This window comes from Podarcis pityusensis, assembly GCF_964106645.2.
Source record: "Podarcis pityusensis genome assembly, chromosome: 2".
Lineage (NCBI taxonomy): Eukaryota > Metazoa > Chordata > Lepidosauria > Squamata > Lacertidae > Podarcis > Podarcis pityusensis.
This window is the reverse complement of record NC_138029.1, coordinates 98,391,299-98,416,020: the sequence shown is the minus strand read 5'-3', so window position 1 is coordinate 98,416,020 and position 24,722 is coordinate 98,391,299. Positions and strand designations below refer to the sequence as shown.

General features: G+C 41.5%; 1 protein-coding gene across 1 annotated transcript in view; it reads left to right on the top strand.

The window, feature by feature from the left end:
• Positions 1 to 13,806, top strand: part of LOC308471594 (uncharacterized protein) — a 52,075-nt gene extending 38,269 nt beyond the window's left edge. Inside the window, exons 10-11 of the mRNA XM_080995791.1 lie at positions 2,416 to 2,533; positions 12,860 to 13,806. Of these exons, the coding sequence (XP_080851917.1) occupies positions 2,416 to 2,533; positions 12,860 to 13,055 (314 nt within the window). The 3' untranslated portion in view covers positions 13,056 to 13,806. The remainder of the gene's footprint in view (positions 1 to 2,415; positions 2,534 to 12,859) is intronic.
• Positions 13,807 to 24,722: the final 10,916 nt, after the last annotated feature.

Here is a 24,722-nt window from a genome sequence, read left to right as displayed (position 1 = left end):
TTGTATGTAACTTGGATCTTGAGTAGAGTAATTAATCAAGAAATTAGATTCCTCTCCTCTTCTCCAGCCCACATGGAGTGCTGCTTGCCGGTATGCCAGACCAAACAACAGCAAAAAGAGGGAAAATATTTGTAATGAAAGCTTATTGAATAAATATGTTGGGCCTGTAAAAATGATTTCTCTGTTGTAAAGCAAAGGGATTCTTTTTAAAAAATCGTTATTAATCAAGTTTTATTATGCAGTGGAAAAAGGGAGGCAACGGCTGGCTAGGATTACAGTCTTATGTCTATTTAAGTGATTTCAAGATGTGGTATGTTTTTACATGCTTTTGTACAATTCAACAAAAACGTTCTTTTCCACCGTGTTGATTTTAAGAAACCGGCGAGAAAGCAGGCAGGCAAGCAAAATACATGAATTGGAAGGATAAATCTGCTACAGCCTTTTAAAATGTTGTTTTACTAAGTTAGTTTATTTGGTCAAATTCTCCTGACTTTGTTATAGGACTGCTCCCAATTAAATGAAAACCGCTCTGACATGCAGTAATAATTTAACTATTGATTTGTGGGGCTTTTTTTGTTTTCCTTTTATTTGTATTTTCTTATTCTTTCTAGAAATAAAAAAGCCTAAATCTTACCACACTTCCAACCATTTAAGCATATTATTATTACTGTAATTAAAAAAAGAAAAACTGAATAAAGAAAATTTGCAGAGTGTTTCGTGGCCTGATATGGAGCTTCTGGGGAATGTAGTGATACAGGGATCAGGTTGAGCACTATTGGAGATCATGGTTAAACTCCACATACTTGTGACCTGTGGCAGAATTGCACCCACCCAATAATTATCGAAATAACAATTAAACAAAAATATGTCTTATACTTGTTGCCATTCTGAAACTGATTTAATTGTTTTAGCTGAGTTGCAATGATATGTTGCTCACCTGTGTATTATTCAAAACGCTGCTGTTTTAAGCCACTGTTCTTAATGATTTTTATGACAGTTTTATTTAAGTTGCCTTGCAAGGGCTTGGCCCTAAAAGTCAGCATGGAAATACTGAAGCAAATGAATGAACGCCAGAATAAAATTGAGGGGAAGGGAATAAAAATAGCCCAGATGAAGAATAGATTACTAAAACGGGTATTTCTGGGTGGGATGACGGTCTGAACTTTGAAAAGTTCTGTATGTGCATTACAAAAAATGGGTCTAAAATACATCCTTGTCAACAAGTTCATGTTAATTATGAAATTGACCAATAATATGGTCCTATTTCCCTCTCAGTTTTTTTAAAAAAAATATTTTTAATAATAAGAATAAAATTTTATTTATATCTCGCCCTCCCCAGCCGAAGCCGGGCTCAAAGTGGCTAACAACAATAAAAGTAACACAGTTTACATAAAATCTCAATCAATTAATTGAAATACATTCTAAAATCAATTCCTTCTAAAATCAATTCATAGGCACTTTTCATAGATACTGCCTGGTGGGGCCTAAACTCTGTTTTAAAATGTCATGAAAATGGTTTGGTTGCTAAAAATAAGCTGTCTTTTTTGCAGGTATATCAGCTTAAGGAAAGGGGCAAGGAGGAGGAGAATATACCAAAGTCGCTTGTAAGCGTGAACGTTATAATTAACAAAGCCGATCATTTTAGTTTCTGACTGACATGTGACATGTGTGCATTCGCCCCCTCCCCCCCCCCATCCAAAGCATCCAACCAGTCAAGTTGCTTTGAGAGATTGGCATTTCCGGGACAGAAGTGTACCAATATCTGCATAAATGTCTGATCTTCTATAGCAGAGGTCAGCAAACCTTTTCAGCAGGGGGCCAGTCCACTGTCCCTCAGACCTTGTGGGGGGCCAAACTATATTTTGAGAGAAAAAATATAAACGAATTCCTATGCCCCCAAAATAACCCAGAGATGCATTTTAAATAAAAGGGCACATTCTACTGATGTAAAAACACGCTGACTCCCAGACCGTCCGCGGGCCGGATTGAGAAGGCAATGGGGCCGGATCCAGACCCCGGGCTTTAGTTTGCCTACCCATGCTCTATAACTTTGTGCTTGTTTGCCTTTTTATACGTTGAGTTTTAATTTTAATAAGCATCTGCAGGTATAATAAGTTTTAGGCTGGCATAAGATACACACACTTACATGGGAATAATAAGTCTTACTGAACGCAGTGGCAGTTTCTTTTAAATAGCATATAGGTTTGCTACATTGCTAAAATGTAGATACTTCCGGGGGTCTGTTTGCAGTTGTTCCATTTTCCTTCTGTTGATCCAAAAGTCAGGATAATACAATGGAAAGGTATGCCTGCCTGTTTGCCAAACCTCTACAAATAACTGTTTCAGTTTTTATTTACTCTTTCTCTGCCGGGAAGTAATAATTAAATTTCTGTTTCTCCCTTCCCAACCATCCAGTTCCTCACCCACAGAAGCAATTAGCTTACAATGCTTCAAAAGCCGGGGTTGTAAAGTTAACTCAGACGTTGGGGACGGAGTGGATTGATAGAGGAGTAAGAGTGAACTGCATTTCTCCGTAAGTAACATGTAGGGTTTGGGGGGGCGGCGAGGAAATAAGGATGAATGTGATGAAGTTCTCAAGTTAAGAAAATGTAAGAAAGCAAAGTTGTTAGCTAGCAAAACTTCAGTTCCTTAAATAAGGGTGAGAATACTCTCAAGCATAACACAAATGCCAAGTGCATAGCAAAAAGTCGTCTCTATTGCTGTGTATGTTCTGGGATTTTTGAAAAGATTATGCCATTTGATAACAGGTTTTCTAATTTTGTGAAGGGTGGTTTTTAACATTTCTTTTCCAGGTGAAATATTTCCTTGCTACTGTCCAAGTCTTCTGTGGTAAAAGAAAAGGCTTTTGACACTTAACAGACAATATTCCCCCCCTTCCAGTCTCCCCCTCACGCTTCTTTTTACCTCAGACAAATATACAGGCACTTTAAAAGGGACGTCATTATACTACTATCATTGAAATTCCATTCGGTGGTAGCAATTACAAGTCACCTCAGTATAATTTTTGTTTTTTATGAAATACATTCATTATCAATTGCATTTTACCTAATTTTTGAAGGCTTAAAGGTGGGAATTTCTGAAAAGGAAAAATACAAGACTCGTGTGCATGTGTGTGTGTATACATGTGTGTGTGTGTGCGCGCGCACACACATTTCTCTTCCACACTGGGTACCTGAGCTGTGTGTGCCACTCTATTTGCCCTGGGCTCACCCTAAGCTCACCCTGTAGCCCTCCAGCATGCTGGAGGACATTGTCTTGTCATCAGTGTAAAGTAAAATTCAACTGTGAATTTGGAGTGGGAGGGGCACCATCTTCTCCTTTGTCTGAGGCAGGAAAAAAGCCTTGGACTGACCCCCCCCCCAGGGCAGCATCCACTCTCCGCCTTTTATTCTCCCAACATCCCCGTCAGCTAGATTAGGCTGAGAGACTGTGGCTGGATCTACACACGGGGGGCGGGGGGGGGGAACCCTGCTATAATTAATTCAGAAATTAAATGGTTATAACCAGTGCATTTTTTCTAAAAAAAAACTGTTTAGGGGTACTTTCATTTTGACTCAAGAAAACCACCATTTTATAGTTCGAATCGGGGAAAATAAATACAGTAAATGGACAAAAGTACAAAGATTCACAAAAATGTTTAGAGGTATGCATACCCCTGCGTCCCCCCAGGAAAAAAGGTTATAATGAAAGGTGTGGGGGGGGGGGGATTCTATGGAAAATCGCATAGGCAAAGTTTTGGGCTCTACAGTGCCATCTGGTGTCGCATGTTTATAACGCGGTTATAGCGTTGTACCATGAGTAATGTAGCTGAGTCCACAGGACTGGCTGAAAGTTATCCAGCCAGCTCTGCAGCTGAGTGGGGATTTGAACTTGGGTCTTTTCTAGTCTAAGGCCAAGGCACCGATCATTACACTGCACACTAACTTTCTAATGGACTCCCTGGGCTCCAAAGAGAGCAACTGCACCCAAGCAATGCTCCTGGCCACACACATCTTTTTGCTTCGTCAACTTCAAATTGGCAACCACCTTACTTTCTTACGCAGACACACACATTGCAGAAGGCTCGTCTCAGACCCCAGCACAGTAGTTGAAATAACCATTCAGTAAAGCTTCATCCATGGATATTGAGAGGTATTAATATTATCTTGCAAGTCCCTCACTGCCCCTGAAGTGACGTTTAGACAAATCATGGCTACTTAGACTTACACAACACTGGTATCACCTTGAATCTAGAACATGTAGAAGTAAAAATAGATGCTAGTTGATTCTGATGAATAACAACCATTGCTACTGAATTTGGGCAAAAAGCAGTAATAATAAGAATATGTTAAAGGTAAAGGGACCTCGACCATTAGGTCCAGTTGTGGACGACTCTGGGCTTGCAGCGCTCATCTCACTTTATTGGCCGAGGGAGCCGGCGTACAGCTTCTGGGTCATGTGGCCAGCATGACTAAGCCCTTCTGGCGAACCAGAGCAGCACACGGAAACGCCGTTTACCTTCCCGCCAGAGCGGTACCTATTTATCTACTTGCACTTTGCACTTTGACGTGCTTTCGAACTGCTAGGTTGGCAGGAGCAGGGACCGAGCGGCGGGAGCTCATCCCGTCGCGGGGATTCGAACCGCCGACCTTCTGATCAGCAAGTCCTAGGCTCTGTGGTTTAACCCACAGCGCCACCTGCGTCCCCTAGAAGAATATGTTACAATTATGTTAATTAAAAAAATGGAATAAGCAAATGTATAGACTAGCATCATTAAGGCCCCACAGACACACAGTCCCATCAGACACAACAAGATGAAAATATGCAACCTAAACTTTTCATCCCATTCATGTACTTCTCTTTAAACGGAAGTGGGCTCTTGGCTGTGAAATTTTAAAGGGAAGTGGGTCTTCAGAGTAAGTGTCAGCTATTAATAATAATAATAATAATAATAATAATACCCTGCCCATCTTGCTGGGTTTTTCCAGCCACTCTGGGCGACTCCCAACAGAGGACTAAAAACAGAATAAAACTTCAAACATTAAAAACTTCCCTAAACAGGGCTGCCTTCAGATGTCTTCTAAAAGTCAGATAGTTGTCTATTTCCTTCCTGATGGGAGGGTGTTACACAGGGCGGGCACCACTACCGAGAAGGCCCTCTGCCTCATGGAACATCTGCAATCTCCTGCTGTTTCCCCACCATCACCACCCCAAGTGCTCTGTTTGCCATCTAGCCTGATTAAGAGACCTGTTGAACTCAAAAGCTTGCACAGTTGTTGCCATCTGGTCTAATAAAGGTGTCACCCTAAGATGAGTTTTGGAATTTTACATATGGGCCAACATGCCTACCTGTATTTTTTTAAAAAAAAGATTGTTGTGTTCCTGTTTTGATGGGCCTCCATTATTCACCGGGCAATAAGCACCCTCAGATATGCAGATGACACAACTTTGATGGCAGAAAGTGAGGAGGAATTAAAGAACCTCTTAATGAGGGTGAAAGAGGAGAGCGCAAAATATGGTCTGAAGCTCAACATCAAAAAAACTAAGATCATGGCCACTGGGCCCATCACCTCCTGGCAATTAGAAGGGGAAGAAATGGAGGCAGTGAGAGATTTTACTTTCTTGGGCTCCATGATCACTGCAGATGGTGACAGCAGTCACGAAATTAAAAGACGGCTGCTTCTTGGAAGAAAAGCAATGACAAACCTAGGCAGCAGAGACACCACCTTGCCGACAAAGGTCCGTATAGTTAAAGCTATGGTTTTCCCAGTAGTGATGTATGGAAGTGAGAGGTGGACCATAAAGAAGGCCGATCACCGAAGAATTGATGCTTTTGAATTATGGTGCTGGAGGAGACTCTTGAGAGTCCCATGGACTGCAGGAAGATCAAACCTCTCCATTCTTAAGGAAAGCAGCCCTGAGTGCTCACTGGAAGGACAGATCATGAGGCTCCAATACTTTGGCTACCTCGTGAGAAGAGAAGACTCCCTTGAAAAGACCCTGATGTTGGGAAATACTGAGGGCACAAGGAGAAGGGGACGACAGAGGACGAGATGGTTGGACAGTGTTCTTGAAGCTACTAACATGAGTTTGACCAAACTGCGGGAGGCAGTGGAAGACAGGAGTGCCTGGTGTGCTCTGGTCCATGGGGTCACGAAGAGTTGGACATGACTAAATGACTAAACAACAACAACAAGCACTTTGAAGTGATTAGCTCTTTTACCTTGGCTGTAATACCTATAATTGCAGAAGCTTTGACACATGTTTCACAGAGGGCCTTCTCGGTAGTGGCACCCGCCCTGTGGAACGCCCTCCCTTCAGATGTGAAGGAAATAGGCAGCTATCTTCTCTTTAAAAGACATCTGAAGGCAGCCCCGTTTAGAGAAGTTTTTAATATTTAATGCTGTATTGTTTTTAACACTTGATTGGAAGCCACCCAGAGTGGCTGGGGAAACTCAACCAGATGGGTGGGGTATAAATAACAAATTATTATTATAGTTTTGTATTATCTAAGTGAATACATGAGCCCTGCATGCACCGTTTCCTATGTGTTACATTTTTTTAAAGCTCTACAGGGTTTTAGCAAGAAGTACAGGCTCCAGCTCCATAAGGAAATGCGTTCCTGAACTATATTTTACAAGAGAATCCATATTTATAGCTGTGTCGGTGCCTAAGGCTTCCTTTAGTAATATCTAATTGCCAGAATTATTGCAGTATGAAAGTGCTAATGCATATATCTTAACTAATGCATATCTGCTTGTGCATTTATGTTTTGTTTCCAGTTATGCATAAAACAACAGAAATGTCCTAATATACGGCACACAATTAGTGGTAGATATAGTGCAGGGATGGGGGAAGATTGGACAGGCTGATAAAGAGGAAAGCATGGGGTTACTTTTACAACAATAGGGCCTCCCAAACTAAATGACCAGGGTGATGAGGAGGAGGATTAATCACTTATACCCCACCCATCTGACTGGGTTGCCCCAGCCACTCTGGGCAGCTTCCAACATAATCAAAAGCACATCAAAACATTAAAAACTTCCTGATACAGGGATGCTTCAGATGGGTCAGTTGTGTAGTTGCTGATCAGTTTGACATTGGATGGGAAGGCGTTCCACAGGGAGGGCGCCGCTACTGAGAAGGCCCTTTGCCTGGTTCCCTGTAACCTCACTTCTTGCAATGAGAGTACCGCCTAAAGGCCCTTGGAGCTGGACCTTGGTGTCTGGGCTTAAAAATGAGGGTGGAGACATTCCTTCAGTTATACAGGGCCAAAGCCATTTAGGACTTTAAAGGTCAACACCAAGACTTTGAATTTGGGTTTCCTAGGATCCCCAGAAGGATGGGTGAATGTGGTGTAAAGAGGATATTGTGCGATTTTTGTTTGGGCTAGGCAGTTAGCTTCAAAACCCACAAAATTTGAGCCAGGGGCTCTCCAGATGTTGGTTTGGACTCCAGCTCCCATCAGCATGGCAAGTGGTCAGGTACGATGGCCGTGGAAGTCCAACAACATCTGGAGGGATACAGGTCTCCCATTCCTGGTCTGAGAGAAATCTGGGTTTGGGAGTTGGAAGGAGATTGATTTGTGGGCATGAATAACTTTGTAGAAGGAATGGATGTTATGGAGGCTGCCCACTCAATCAGACTTCCAGGAAACCAACCCCATTTTCTCACTATGGTTCTGTGATCAAATTAGCTTCTGTGCTCTTGTGAACCACTGACTGTGGTCTCCATCGTTGGTAACGTCTGCTGCTTTATTCTCACAGCAGTTAGTCCATGATCATGTCCAAATCGAATTCAATCACACCATAATGTTCAGTGCACCTACAGCTCTCTTTTTTTTACACTTCCTTTTTCTTTCAAGATTCAAACTTACATTTTATCACTCAGCAATTATAAAGTTTATTCCAAAATACTCACCCATCCTCGATGTTTATAATCACAAATATATACTATTGCGTCTTATAAATCCATCCTATCCAGTTTCATCCTCTTTAACAGGTATCTTAGTATAGTCTATTCCCCCCCCCCCTTAAACTTCAAACCCTGCTGTGGACTTCACATATGGAAAATTATTTTTTAAATATAGAAAAAGTTTATGGTCCTCCTTGAAAGATTCTAAATGTGTCTCTTATCAGAGCCGTCAGTTTTGCCATCTCTGCATATTCCATGATTTTTATCAGCCATTCTTCCTTTGAGGGTATTCTTTCCTCCTTCCACTTCCATGCATAAAGATCCCTTGCTGCTTTGGTTAGGTACATACATACATAAATACAGCTGAAGCTTCCTTTGGAAGCGCACCTTCAGTTCTTGTGATAACATGTGAATGACAAGGCCAATTGAGAACAGCTGGATTGCGAGCGATTATTCTAGCAATCCCAACACTGCTCTCCAATCTGGATCAACAAAATCCAGAGATCTGGAATGCTAAAGTTTTCAGGTTTGGATGAAGCATCTTCACACTGATTTGGGGGTGGGGCAATGAGTTTTTGTGCGTACAGTGGAACCTCAGCTTCTAAACCAACGAAAACCAGAAGTAATTGTTCCGGTTTTTGAATGTTCTTTGGAAGCCGAACGCCTGGCTTCTGATTGGCTGCAAAAAGCTGCTGCAGCCCATCAGAAGCTGCGCCATGGTTCCTGAACTGTTTCAGGAATCGAACAGACTCCCGGAATGGATTAAGTTTGGGAACCAAGGTTCCGCTGTATATGGAACTGGCATAAAAGGACAGCAGAGGGAAGAACCAAGCAAAGCCGTATCACATCACTTAAAGGCATCCCAATTAACCAGCATTACCATCCCCATTAAGCAACAGCAGTTGCTCTTAAATATCTCTGGGCTTTTATGCAGTTTCTTGGGAGATGTCCCAATTAAGTGGGTTTTACTGATTAAACACTTCCTGAGTAATTGAAGTGTACTTAAATCATTCAAATTAATAACTCATCTGAAAGAAATCAACTTATACACAGATGGAAACCCCTTTCTCCAAAACACACAAATGCACACACTTTGGGAGAAGAACTCTTGCGACCATTCTAAGGGAGCAGCTGATAAACAGGGCACTCAAAGACCAACATATCCACTGGCATAAAGTGTGGGATCGTTTGGGGGCTACTTGAGTCTTAAATCAACCCACACTGCTGCCTTCAGCAGCGAAATGTCAGTTCTGCATCTCCCGTGAAGGGAACCTAGATAGTGTGATAAGCCATTGTTATGCAACAGCATTGCATTCCAGATGAGGCAGAGAATTAACACCTTGGCACTTGTCACCGCTCAGAATGGTTAAGAGCCAAGGCACATTTGCCTAAAAGGGTTTTTCCATCTCCAGCATTAAATTGCCCATCTTGGCACGGAGCCTCTCCCAGAAGATGTGCAGTATACTGGGGGATATCTAATATTTGTATAAGAACCCAAAAGCGTGCTTACAAGCCACTATGTTGTTGTTGTTGTTATTATTTTTCTCGTTTGCTTATTTTTCAAACCAGAACAGTCCTAAATTATGCTGTCTTTAGAATAAAATGTTCAATTTCCTCCCACCGCCAGCATAATTAAACGAAAAGCCTAAGTTCTACTATGTGGTACCGTGCTCTATAATTTATGAATATCATAATTAACTTCAGAAATTTCAGTTTTTCTGGGTTTTATTTGCCTGGAGGCATTGGCCGCAGCGCTGTCCACAGGACTTCTATAAGCTCAGGAGGGTTTCCGAGGCCTTCCTTTCAGTAAGCTGGTTGTTGTCCTGCTATTAAGGACGAAATTAAATTTTGTGTTTATTTTACTGAGAAATCAGTTAATCCACATATTTTGAACCAATGTGTGAACCAAACACAGCTATCCTTCAAAATGCACGCTTGTCTGAATTTTGTGAGGCAGTTTGACAACCAAACAATAAATATATTCTATTCTATTCTAAAAATGCATGTAGCAGTGAAAACAACGTATTAAAAGGCAGTATAGTAAGAAGAACTGCTTGCAAAAATGTGTGCGTTTGTCAAAACTGCATACAACAAAAATGTGTTTATTGGGAATAATTCACACTAAAATGCTGATGAACGTTCATGACAATTTTTTTAAAAAAAAAACCTTGTGGAAATGTGGAGAACTGAATTTAAGATTGGAAAAGGAGAAATTTAGAGGACTATAATGGACAGGTTTGACGATCCTGTTAGCCTGTTAAATGGAGAGAGGTGGAAAGGTTCATTCAAGCAGTCCTACTTCATCCTATTTTGTTCCCTAGTGGAGGATTGCAAAGATCTTACTGCAGAAACCTCCCGCCCAGTATTGTTTGTTGTGAGGAGAAGCTAAGCTTGCTCTCCCTTCTCCCCACTATACACACTGCTGGTTAGACAGACTTGTCAGAGATGACTGCGCCCCCCCCAATGCCTCTCCCCCCAGCAAGGGTGCCATTGGACTTTCAGGCAGACGTTCAGGGCCATACTCAGCAGAATTAATAGGAGCTCTTCCCCTTGATTCCAGAGTCTAAAATTACCAAACTGCATCACTGCACACATATACACCCGACCAAATATCTCTGTGTGAATATTCCTCATTTGAATAAACCCATTCATTTATTTTATTTTTTAAAAAACCTTTTGTTTGGTGAAAAGGTAAACAAACTGAGCGATCTATCTATTTGTTACACAATTGGTTCTTGAATATATCTCCATATAGAAAGAGATGCATCTTGGATCTGGTTTAAATGATCAAAGCCAGACTGTTTATCTAGTTTCTAATGAATAGAAAATAAAATGATGTAGCATGAAGCCTAAGGCCACACCCTGCTAACATTTGCAAATAAAACTGGCACTGAATTGTAATCAGAGATTCACAGGAAATGCTTGAAAAAATGGGATTGGTGTTCGGCCCCCCCCCCCCCAAGTCTCCAAATGTCTACTAAAAGTAAAATAAAATAAAATGGCTGGCCTTCTTTGGATCATCCGTCATTACCCCTAGAGCACCTAGCACATTTTGATAATTATTATTGTTGTTATTCTCATTATTATCAGTGTGATCCAAGCCTAGTATTGTTTCATATTTTGTATGTGTGTGCATGTGTCTAATATATATGGGGTAAAATGTTGTTGAGTAACAGTAAATGATAAGCCTGTTGATATTCTTTTGCAACTGAAAAATCAAATTGTTTTCGTAGAAAACGTGCTAGAGTCAAGGGGTTGAGAAGACTGGGATAGGGAACTACTTAGGGAAAATAATATTGTGATTATAATATTACTTTGGAATGCAGGATAGTGCCAGAGGTCAATCATGTTGCCCTTGTGTGGTATTATTTCTGAATAGCTATCCTGTTTATTGTCAGTTTCAGACTGAAAAGAAAGTAGGGTTGTGGAAGAGTGCCCCGGTTAAGCAAAAAAATTAAAACATGTATATGAGAAAGAGAGCAAAGTCTGAACCACATCCATTAAACAATATCGCAAGAGTTTCTTTTAAAACAAAAGTACAAGGCGGAGGTTTCTCGTTCCCAGAATTCAGTGTTTCTAAACCCTGTTTCTTTGGAAGCATAAATTGGGATGAGGATGAAGTTTGAGAACAAAACGGCATTTCGAGACTTTGTTCATTTCATATTTATCACTAGCTTGTTTGCTAATTTTCATTTGCAAGAGGCAATTCTTCCAGCTAACTGGCTGCCTCAATGGGCCACTGATTTCTTTGAAGTGACAGTCTGTAAATATGCATAAAAAAGAGATGCAATTAGCGCGTGTGTGGTTCAGTGCAGTCTGATTTCATTGGCAAGTTTACCCACAGTGTTGATAAGCTACATTATCTAGAAAATTGGCCGCTGAAAAACAGCACCTCTGATTGCCAGCAAAGGTTCCAGATAACAGGGTGCTGAAGAGAAATATAATTGAGGTTGAATATGTTAACCAAGGTGTCACATGTTTCTTAGAAGCACTAATTTATCAGCATGTTGGAATTTTTATTAACATTTGGAATGCATTTCTGCCACACTAATGAAGTGGAATTGGCAGCTCAGGTTTTAGTTATTGTCATTTCTGAGAAGTTAAATGTAATTTCTTGTTAGGCCCAGTTATGTAAATATATTTATACAGGGACTGGGAGGGAGAGAATTATAACATTTCTCAAAATACAAATATGTTGCTAAGGAGGAGGGTGACAAATCAGTTATTGTTAAAGCCCTAAACACCCACCAAATGTTTATGGAGTGCTGTGGATTCTTTGGCTCTCATTCATATATTTTTTGGGGGATATATATATATATATATATATATATATATATATATGTGTGTGTGTGTGTGTGTGTGTGTGTGTGTGTGTGTATTAGGAGCCAGTTCCTTCAAGCTTTTTACTAACTGACATTTTCTTCTCGGGAAAAGTCCTAGTGAACGTGAACTTTTATTCTAAAATTAGAAAAGAAAGAAATAATGGTTATGCCTTCCTCTTGAAATGATAGCATGTGAACCGCCTGCATTCGCTGAACATATTGTAGACCCCCTTTCGCAGTGTCTCCTAATGAATAGAATAATTGCTATGTCCAGTTCCAAAAAATCTATTTGTAGGTAAATGCTCGCAAGTCACTTTCAATTTAGATGATGTGATTGTTTGTGAGGCAAATCTTTCAATTGGGACGTTATGCTAAATAATGTATCGCTAATGTGGAAATAAATGAAGGACACAATGATGATACATAAAAACTACATTTAACGGGAATCATGTTTGAAGTTTCTGGTGGCTTTTAGCCAGGGAGGTTTGGAATCTTTCTCATCCTTCGTTTGAAAAGTACCTCCAGGGCTATTTTTGTATTGTTGCAATTTTGTGCTGCAAAGAAAGAAAGAAAGAAAGAAAGAAGCCATAACAAGCCGGTTTGTGTCTTATATGTTTATACAGGGGGATTGTCGAAACACCGCTCATCCATTCTGAGGAGCTGAAACCTCTTGTGCAGTGCTGGCTCACGGACATCCCAGCCGGAAGGCTGGCTCGAGTGACAGACTTGCAAGCTGCCGTCGTATACTTGGCATCTGAAGCTTCAGATTATATGACTGGCCACAACTTAGTCATTGAAGGAGGGCAAAGCTTATGGTAGAAAAGGAATGGAAACGCTCTTTCAGTGCATACGGAGGAATGACAGGCACACAGGAAAGACTCCCCTGATCACATTGCAGTTCTGCACGAGTTACGAGTGTTCAGCTTCTCTCTTGACATTGTCCATTAATTCCTTCCTCCAAAAAATAGAGCTTCTAATTTCCAAACTGCTATTTTAGACCCAATCTACAACAGCTCTTGTCTTAACAAAGGTCAGCATGTGGAGGTTTGCTTATTTTTTTAAAAAAAATCTGCCCTAGACTGAATGCTATACTAGTACACACACACACTGATTTTCCCTCTATCGACACATTCAGTTCAGTGGAGAAAACAGATTGCCACTATGCAAATAATTTTGTACTGGAAAAAAATAAAAATAAAGTAGGATCCTATATTTTAGCCAACAGAGAAGACATCCTGTTGCCAGCTTGAATGTTGTGTTTGAATCTTTGCTAAATTACTGCTTCAATTAATCAAGAAAATTTGTTGATACTTCTACTGCAGCTGTAATGTCAAATATAGGGGGGGGATTGCACGGGGGGTGGGAAGAGAAATGCTTGAAATGCTAAGTTATTCTTGCAGCAGGATTTTGTCTTGAGAAAGTAAACTGAGGATTGACAGTCAATGTTTGTCGGTTTGTGTTGTAGCTCCCCCCCCCCCCAGCTTTAAATGGAAATGATTCCAGCAATTGCTCTAAAAGGTGTTGGGGTTGCATTCTGCACTGCAAAATTAAAATCTCTTTATCTAATTCATTTTTGATATTGTCATTTGTTATTTGCTCTGGTGGTGTTCCGTGCTCAGACCACATTTTATAAGCAGTGGCATGCTTTCCCTTGCACCACAATGCAGAGACAGACAGTGGAAGAACTGTGTGCTGTCTTCTGTTTTCTTGCCCAGGGTTGACCTGCATCCCATTTTAAAAAATGCTGCACAAAGTTTGCATTTTAAATACACATTTTTAAACATAGTGTCTCTCAAAACACACATTTTAAAGTGTAGCTCTGATTTTTGCAGGTGTGCTGAGAACTTCAGCAAAATGTTTAGGAAGGCTTATAGCTGGGGGATAAACTAATTTCTAGTCCGGATTTCAGTCCAGGAAGTGAGGATGAGATCCGTTGCATTACAAGGTCGAATTCCTCAAGCATCCTTACTTGTGATGCACCTGTAGGCTGGCAATAGCTCTAGAAATGGTGGGGAAAGCTGTCCATCTGCAGGGCACAGTGGCCCTTCCATTGCCCTTTACTGCTATAAATGTGGAGTTTATATTTTCTTAGCATAATCTGACAAATCTATGGATGCAATCCTATGCAAACACCAACATTCATCTGGGATACTAATTTTTGCTCTCGGCAAATGCTGATATGGAGGGGGGCAGATGAGCTGTATTCTTAGCCTAATTTTCCACCCACCTTCATGACTTTCTACTGCCCATCACAAGCTGAGTTGGCTGTTCTTCCTTCCCTGACCCGTTTCTTCTTCCAAACATTACAGTGTGGCCTCTGGAGTCAGCAACCTCTTAGTAATTCTTCAAGTGGAACCATTAAAAACTTAAAGCTTTTTCATTGTTTTTCTGGGCTCATGAAACATTTTTCTGTGAGCCCCGTACACTTCCATCAAATTGTGTCATGCTTTGGAAAACTTGGTTTGATTCTCACATGACTGTGGCTGGCCTTTCATCCCAAGGTTAATGTACAAACAGGAGTGAACTCATCAGGAGTTCTTCCAACTAATTCTAGGGGGACTTGTATACTGTGGCTGGACCTCTTGTGAACAGCTTGTTTTAGACCCTACCTAAGAGGGGAAAATAACAAACTTCAGCTAATTTGAAACATAAGCCACCATTTGCAATTGGCATAATAATAATAAGAAGAAAAAAAGCCTTATTTTTTTCCCAGACCTAGTGGAAAGACTATGGAGTAAGCAGACTGCGAACCAACCTTTTATGTCCAATAATGACTTCTCCGACTTTCAAACTGGAAACATCTGGGGCAAAATTATGATATGAATCACATTGTAGTCATAAGACCATATAATTTAGTCCTTCTGTTCAAGTCAATGGCGCTTCTCCCTTCCTCCACTGACGATATTGTTTGAGTATATACTTCTTCACAGTAATGGCGGGTAAAGTGGTATTGGTTAGTAATCTTTTGGACTAGCTCCTTGAGCTATAAATATGCCAACAGGTCTGTAACACCGCAGCATTTTCTGAACTAAGTAGAAACGATCGTACTGCAGTCTACAAGGGGCTTCCAAATCCCCAAATCGTGGCTTATAGATCATAAACCTTGGTGTAAAGGATCAACCTCATGGGTACAGGAGAGGGGCATACCCTCACCAATATGTCAGAGTAGCCTGGAAAATAATCAGTTCTTGTAATGGAGGGATGTACGAAGCAGGGTTCTCCAAAGCTCTGCACTGGGATTGATTCCTTTTGGACTGGTGTTAATAATATGGAGTTATTGCTGATGACACCAAGTTGTTCCAAAAAAACAATAATCCCCAAACCAGGCATTAAAATGTTAAAGGTGGTTCATTGTAATCAAGCATTGGGGAGGGAGTAGAATTCCTTTCTTCACATATGCATTGATGTGCATGGAGCTATCCACCACAACCACAACTACTTATTTAAGAAGGCTAAAGGGGCATTGCTTTGGCAGGGGGATTTTCCCTTTGTCCCTTCACAGTAAATGCTGTCATCTAGCACCAAGGGTTGAGCCAACATCTCGCTATTTAGTTCTACTCTCTGCTTACTGTTCTTTAACCAGCTACCAGTCTTTTGCAGGATTTGTCCACTTACTCCACAGATATCTGATGTAAGTTTTCCCCGACCCCTGTCCAAGTCGTTTGAGATCAGTGTTTTAAGGATGTCACATGAATTCACTTGCAAAAGTGAGCTCTCTTGTTCAACTGGATGTGAGCAAGAGTGAGGTGACTGAAGTCCTGCTCAGGGTCCTGGGAGGGCCTGCCTCCTCTTCCACAACCACATTTTCCTTTCCTAGTCCCCAGAGCAAGCTAAAATAATACAAAAGTCAATAGCAGCAGACAAAACAACAGAAATAAAACAGTGCAATTCAGTGTTAAAGGTGTCGTGGGAAATAAAGAGCCCTTTGCCTGGCACTGAAAAGACATCTATATAGGTGCCAGGTGAGCGGTCCCAGAAGGAATTTCAGAAGCTGGGTGTCACAACCAAGAAGTTTCTGTCTCAGTCACCACCCATCTCACCTAAGGCTGGATGGTGCTGGAACTCACCACGAACCCTTGTTCTCTTATAATGGCAATGGTGCCCACCAGAAAGGTGCCAGAACTGAGTTCCAGCTGGAAAAAAAGCCCTGCTTTTGTGGGATGCCAGCAAAATTTACACATCACATTGATACAAGAAGAATCAATCTATGGCTACAAAGATGCCACCAAAAAGTGAGCAAGTTTTTGAGTTCATCAGAGCTCTTCGCCAAGTTGGTTGTCCAGTAAAACTGAGAGGGGATGTGGTAAAATGTAAAGGATTGCCTTACTCTGGGTTGCTGAAAGGAAATTACTTGATTACAGATATCAGGATGCCTACATGACAGATTCATCCATATTTCACGGTCTGTTTGTTTTTACAAATTTACAAGACAAAGCAATACTCTGACCAGAGTTTATATTTTTGCCAATTTTAAAAACTGAATTCATGTATTAACCGTAATGCTACAGGATTTTCCAAATATTACCTCTAGGGGGAAACCTCAACCTGTCTATGTTCATGTCAACTTGCTTTCTGGTTTTATCTATTCAACTTTTTTTTATATTGTATCTAAGTTCATACTTTTGATATTTCTAATTTTTTTTTTTTTAGCATTTATGTAGAACACCACATAATTGCAGAAAAGATAATAGTCACATACCCTAGGGTCTAGTGTACACTTATGTTAAAAGTACAGCTTTTATTGGCAACTAAAGTAATAACCTTTCCATGTCAAATTGCTTTAAATTAAACTTTAAAAAAAATACTGCCTGATACCCACATTTAGTAATTGTCAAACATTAGCATAACATCAAATCCTAATGCTGCCTAAATCTTAGGTTTAAAAATAATTATTTACTTAGGTAAATTCTGTATTCAGAAGCATAACATTAGATTTAAGGGTAGCGGGTAGGGGGGAAAGCAGCCTCCTTGCATATGTAAAGAGCTGTATCCGTAAACTTGACATGAAAGTGGGATTTGAACTTACGCCTGCCTTAGAGAGAGAAAAGGAGGATATTTGCTTCATACTCAGATCATCCATCCATCAATGGCCACATTTAAAAACAAGTGTCAAGCTGACACCTTAGATGGCAGTCAGCATCCTGGGTGATGTTCTGTGATCGAGGACTCCTATCCCTTGTGCTAAGCAGGCACGCAAGCACAATTTCCAGCCGTTTTAGACACCCTGGTGTGGATGGTGTGGATATACGTGTGTGCAAACCTGAGGGGAAATGAGCCAAGCCAATGTTTAATACGTATAAATTCCACTTCTCTTGTTTTAGCTTGTCCCGTAAGAATAAGAGATTAACCTCTTTAAGTTCGCGGCAGAGAGGAGAATGGGCAGAAGGAGGCCTTTGGCAGGGTGTACACAGCGTTAGGGCCTGTTTGGCATCCGAAGGGAAAATCTAAAACGATTCCACCACAGTCCTTCCCCAGTAATGGAGATACAAGGCCAGATGACCTCTTCTCACTCAAGCAGCATCATGAAGGAATGTCAGCCTGTAATGGTACTTTTGGAAAACACACACACACACACACACACACACTCCCATTTCCATGAAGGACCTTTGCTGCTTCCAACATATCTGTTTCCTTCTTCAATTTGGAAGCCCTTTCCGTTAACCCCTGATGTTTGAAGAGTTTGTGCAAATGGAGCTCTTGTTCCTTTCCCACATAAAAGGCGTTTCGGTGACTGGGTGGTGCTGGTGGTGAGGAATCCTGCAGGGAGCAAGAGCTCAGTGAGAAGGAAAAAGTAAAAGGTAAAGGACCGCTGGATGGTGAAGTCCAGTCAAAGGTGACTATGGGGTTGCGGCGCTCATCTTGCTTTCAGGCCGAGGGAGCCAGCGTTTGTCCACAGACAGCTTTCCGGGTCATGTGGCCAGCATGACTAAATCGCTTCTGGCACAATGGAACACTGTGATGAAAACCAGAGAGCACGGAAATGCTGTTTACCTTCCTTCTGCAGTGATTCCTATTTATCTACTTGCCCTTGCATGCTTTCAAACTGCTAGGTTGGCAGGAGCCGGGACAGAGTAACAGGAGCTCACCCTGTCGCATGGATTTGAACCGCCGACCTTCTGATTGGCAAGCCCAAGAGGCTCAGTGGTTTAGACCACAGCGCCACCCACGTCCCTTTACAGAAAGGCAGGCCTTAATTTGCTCAGCCCTTGCTTTCAATGCCAAGGCATTGGACTGCATGGGCAATAATACCCCAATCAAGTGCACAGGTCACTTCCCTTATGACTGATTGTGTCTCTAGCTAGGTCTGTGAAAAGCTTCTGCTTGAAACCCTGGAGAGCCACTGCCAGTCAGAGAAGACAATACTGAGCTATATGAGACAATGGTCTGACTCCATGTAAGGCTCTGACTGGCAGGGGTTCAAGCGGAAGCTTGAAGGAAGCTGGAGACAGATGCTTTGCCATTGAACTATGTGAAGTTAAGTACTCACTTCTGTGTCCCTTTTCTGAGCGATAGCAACTTGCCACCACCTAACTGGCAATCACAGACAGCTCAAAACAGTGCCAGCTCCAGGACTCAGGCACAGTGCAGCCTGTGGACTAGAGTGGCCAAATGTCTTAGTCCTCTATTTGAAGAAACCCTCAGTTTCAGTGTCCCTCGATGTTGGTTCCCCAGATGTTGGACTACAACTCCCATCATCCATGACCCACTGGCTAAACTGTCTGGGGATGATGGGCATTGTAGTGCAACGACATCTGATGAACTATGTTTGAAGGGCTGCCCTACCCAATTCCAGCTCAAAGATAAAGAGCCGTAAGGAGGAAAGAGAGCAGAGGTCTTGCAGTTGGAACCTGAAGAGCAGGCTAAGCAGGCCTTTCAGACTGTGTTGAGATGTATCACATTTCTAACTAAATTATAATAATTATTTCTGAATTTGCATGTGCAGTCATAAATCAGTGGGTGCAAATCCTAGGCAAATCTCTGGCTTCCTTTGCCACCTTCTCTTTTGCAGATGCATAAGTGGGTATCCTACCTCCCACCTCGACGCCAACCTGCTAGAGACGCAGGGGAAAAGGCCTGAAATGCAAAACACGAAGAAAGGCAACTGTAGCAACCCATGTTAACAACCCAGAAGCAAAAACAGATTGATAGCAATAGGAATCATGAAGCAGAGCGCATTCCTGGTAGATCAGGACAGTTGGAGCATATGCATGCTAACACCTTGAGATAACAAGGGCTTACCAAAATAAACGATTGCAAGTCATATGGATCTGGTTGTGGGAATCTAACTTTCAGAAACCTACCTAGGCAGATGTTGGGAAACCAGTGATGGGCTGAATATTGATTCCTGGTATAGCAGAGTATGGTCAATAGCATTGGCTGAGAAACGAACATGCCAGGTGAGAGCGGCAAAGGGCAAACACAATCCATATTCCTTTTATAACATATGGCAACTGTTGATTGAATACACACATTGTTCAGACTGTGGCAGGAATCCACTCAGCAGTCATGGGAAAATGTGGCGTGATCTCTTAGAGTAATTTAATGAAACTTTAACACATGGTGTGATAAAAGTCTGTAATTTTATCAGGACAAGTTACTTGTCGTTTACTGTTGTAACAATTGTTTTCTCAGAATTTATCTTCCATACCATGAAAGTAAATAAAAACAGTATTAAAAAAGAAAAAGAAACTTACCTGTGCTTTCTCAGTGTGTTTATTGGTGGTTGCCATGTCCTCTCCTGCATCAAAACTCCTGGTGCATCCTTTCAACCATTGTCTGCAAATGTTTCTGAGGAGTTCAAATTTATTCTTTGCAATTCCTACATTATTTGGGCTACATACATGCACCACGTGGTTTTACAATTCTCATTAACTGTATTGGCAGGGCTGGCTGTGCATGTGTGATGTCTGATAGGCTCTAACCGTTTCTAGAGGAGCTATTAAACTTGCAAATATGTAATTTTTCCACACTTTAATAAAAAAAAAAAAAACCTGTTGTATTTTTTAAAAAACACACAACCCAGTGGGCTTTTTTAGAAACTTTGAGGAAATACAGATGTATAAACTGTGGCACAAATGATATATTGATGTGGAAGTGAGATTATTTGCTAGGGACTGTTCAGAATGCTTTAATCTGCTTTTATCTGAAGGAGCGTCTCCACCCCCATTGTTCTACCCGGACACTGAGGTCCAGCACTGAGGGCCTTCTGGCGGTTCCCTCACTGCGAGAAGCCAAGTTACAGGGAACCAGGCAGAGGGCCTTCTCGGTAGTGGCGCCTTCCCTGTGGAACACCCTCCCACCAGATGTCAAAGAGAACAACAACTACCAGGCTTTTAGAAGACATCTGAAGGCAGCCCTGTTTCGGGAAGCTTTTAATGTTTGATGTATTATAGTATTTTAATATTCTTTTGGAAGCCGCCCAGAGTGGCCGGGGAAGCCCAGCCAGATGGGCGGGGTATAAATAATAAATTATTATTATTATTATTATTATTATTATTATTAATTACACTTCTGATTAAAACAATGTTTTGTTAGAAAAGAACTGAAAGGAACATTTTAGGCTCCTTCTTTATACATATCTTCATATGAAGAAGTAATTAGCTCCCAATTAGAAAGCACTCATTATACTTAATCCATACACATTTTGTTCCCAAACAGTGCACAAACTGATCTGTGGGACTCATTGCTCTGAGATGTTGTAGCATGGTGCCATAATGTCGGAAGGCAAATGGTCCTGCAAACATATCCCTCTTGGGTGGATACGGGTTTCTGTCTCTGTTGAAACCCATGTTTTCATATCCTGTTGTGGTATGGTGGGTGTAAGCTAGCCAGCTGCTGATTTACATACAGTATTCTGGTTCCTGATTAGCTAGGAAGCAAAGGTTACAGCCTTTTATTAAAGGGAGTCAATTAGGCAACAATGGAGTTGACAGGGAAACTCGTCTTGTTAGGTCTTAACTTAAGCACAACTAATTTTTTGTGGGATTGAGCCTAGAAGGGGCCTTGGCCAACTCTACAAAGTTTGTTCTGCAGACTTCTAAGTACAATTAGTGGCTTGAATAATTATGTTAAATGATTGCTTATCTTAGTCCTCGAGCGATTCTTTGCAGGGAACAGGGAAAATGTACTTTGAAAAACAAAACAAAAATTCAGTATTGGGTGTAATTAAGCCTAGAGTGGAGAGACATTATGAACAGCGCACTTCTTGTTAGTTTAATCCTTCACAAACTGAAATGCCATGCAGAAGCAAACTGTGTTCCAGATCTTATCACTTAGTCCCTCTACTTCATTTTTAAAGGTGAAATATTTGTTTCCATAAACAACCACCAGATTTTTCTTACTTAAAAACAGTTTAAAAGAAAAATACAATCACTTATTTAAATATATATTTACTGCCACCACACAACCTGTTTTCTCCATTTCCCTGTGCTGCTCTGCCTCCACGGTTGAAAGCAGTTATGCTTCTGAATAATAATAATAATAATAATAATAATAAATTTTATTTATACCCCGCCATCCCCAGCCAAGACCGGGCTCAGGGCGGCTAACACAAAATATAAAAACAATTGATTGAAATACAGCTTAAAAAACAAGATGACCCCTGTGAGAATAGGATGCTGAACTAGATGGGCTATTGTATAGGAGCCAACTCTTAGGGGCCGAGGTCTCTTCAGCCTCCCCAATAAAATATTGGAGGGGGCTGGCTCCCCACAAAACTGATGGGCGTTGCCATTCAGATGGTGTGGGTGAGCCCCACAATGTGATTGATTATCCAGGGCAGGGCTTAGCTGTACCCTCCCCCATATTTTCTTCAAGTGACACCCCTGGGCTATTGGTTTCCAGCAGGCTCTTCTTATCAATGGGTGATACAGAACTACATTACCCAGCTTACTTTCTACATTGTTTTGAAATTGCCCTCTATATTTCTGCTTCATTAAAAGATGTCGACTGAGATATCCATTCGCTTTTCTGCCGTTTTTACCATGATCCTACTCTCCAAACAGGACTGATGCTAACTGCAGCCAGCTCCCCCCAAATAGGGGAACCCCATTACAAATAATTAGAAGAAGAGTTTGGATTTGATATCCCACTTTATCACTACCCTGAGGAGTCTCAAAGTGGCTAACATTCTCCTTTCCCTTCCTCCCCCACAACAAACACTCTGTGAGGTGAGTGAGGCTGAGAGACTTCAGAGAAGTGTGACGAGCCCAAGGTCACCCAGCAGCTGCATGTGGAGGAGCGGAGACGCGAACCCCGTTCACCAGATTACGAGACTACCAACTCTTAACCACTACACCACTACACTACACCACTACACTGACTGACGTGCGGTTGTGTAAATGATTCAAGGGCCAGCAGAACTGAACTCATTCAGGAATGGATCATGCTCACAGGGCTGCATCGAACTAAGCCTGACTCATTGCAAACCCATCAAAATTAATGGACTTGAGTTAGTCATGTCCATTACTTTCAATGAGTCTGCTGCGCTAAGTAAGACTAAGAGCCTGCAAATTATTTAAGGGGACTAGTATTCTCATAATTGTGTTGCAATAAAAAGTCTCGGTTATATAATGTTAGAATTTTAAGAACAATGTCATGTATTGTCGTTGGGAGCCGGTGCCTGATAGTATTACCTAAAAACTAAATAAGACTAAATAAAGACCTAAACTTTATTTAAACTAAGTAAGATTTAAGCATTCATTTCAGTGAATTCTCCAAAATCAAATTCTATAGTCCAAATGTGAACAGTTCAAAACCTGCAACTTTCACAACAACAAAAAAATGGGGGGGGGGGAGGCATTTTTCAAATCTGTGCCAAATTTCCCATTGTAGTAAATTTCCAGGAAAACAGGCTTCTGTGAGCCTTCTTTCCTTGCTTCGGTATCCTGTCACTTGCTCCAAAGGCACATATTCTGCAAGGGGATCTGTAAAAAGATCTTCCTTCACCATGATGCACTCGCTGCAGAGAAACTGAAGGCCGTCTGGAGATTATCATTATTATCTACATTTTACATTGGGAAAGGCCTAGCTCAGTGGCAGACCTTCTTCTTTCAGGGCCGGCCCACTCATGAGGTAAGCTGAGGTGACCACTTCAGGCTGCTGCTGCTACAGTGCTCTCGATGTCTGTGACATGCTCCTTGGAGGCTGGATCTGCCTTCTCTTTGGCAGCCTCCTACCAATTCCACCTCTACAGCAGCCTCTCAGGGAATACACTGAGCTCTCCTAGGCTTCGCAACTGCCTGGTGTGATTTAGAGAGGATCTCTTCCATCCTTCCACGATGGCTCCTTATTCCCACTTCAACTGCTGGGTAAGGTTAAATTGATTTCCCCATCCTTGTTCCCAATGTAGATCTTCACTCAGCCCTCTGTCCCTTGTCAAGGCAGGAGGACACACCATTGTGTGGTTTGCCTCAGGTGTCAAAATGTCTTGGGCCAGCATCTTCTCCTTTACATTTAGAGGAACACTGGTTCAATCCCCAGCGCCTGTAGGTAGGGCTGGGAATCTCCCTTGCCTAAAAACCATTGGATACTGCTGCCAGTACTGAGCTAGGTGGATCGACAGTCTGAATCAGTTCTAGACAACGTCCTATTAGTAGTTAACTTTTCTCTCTGTCTTAAAAATAGAGTATTTATATGTAAATTTGTCTCCTGTGTATCAATCTTTTTTTCATTCTTTTTTTGAAAATGAACATTCTGTCCCCACCCCTTCTCTTTTCAGCCTGCTTACATTTTACTCTCAAACTGAATAAAGTGCCCTGGATGCATTCATAGGCTGCATTCATTTCTCTATTTTAAAAAAATCTGCTGTAAAGTGATCTATTTATTTACATGAAAGAAAAGGATACCTCTTCCTAGCCACAATGTGCTTTCCACCAAACTTCCCCTGAAAGCTGGCGGCCTTTTCGTATTCATTCTCTGTAATGGAGAAAGCAGTGTTGATTCTTTCTGGTTGCTGGCAGATGAATGAGCATCGCCCATGAATAAACCTGTTTGAATGACCGCTTGTATTTTGTTATGAAAGTGTATTAAAAGGTAGAAAGGAAACCCCAAAGAGGAGCTCTGTAAGCTAGTGTAGAAAGCTCTCCCGACAAGAAAATGCGGCCCCTTTGGCAAAAGCGTCTCACTACAAAGGCCAGCGGAAATATTCACAGAAACAGAAAGACTGTGTTCTCGCTGAATGGTTTTTCTTCTCTAAACTGAGAAATTATTGTCTAAAACAAACGATAACGCTTCGGCCTCTTTGGACTTGTGGACACAACAACATATTGGAGAAAAGGTTGTGGGTGCCATCTGCACAAGGCCACCTTTTCTGCTGGCTACAATAGAAGACTTCTTTCAAGCCTAATTTTAGCAGAGGAAAGAGACCTTGAGGGTGCCAGGGAAGGTATTGCCGGGCTCATATAGATGCACCTGCAGGTGCCAAATTGCTGACCCTGGCTATACACACTTACTTTTTGAAGTTAATAGGACTCCCTTCTGAATAGA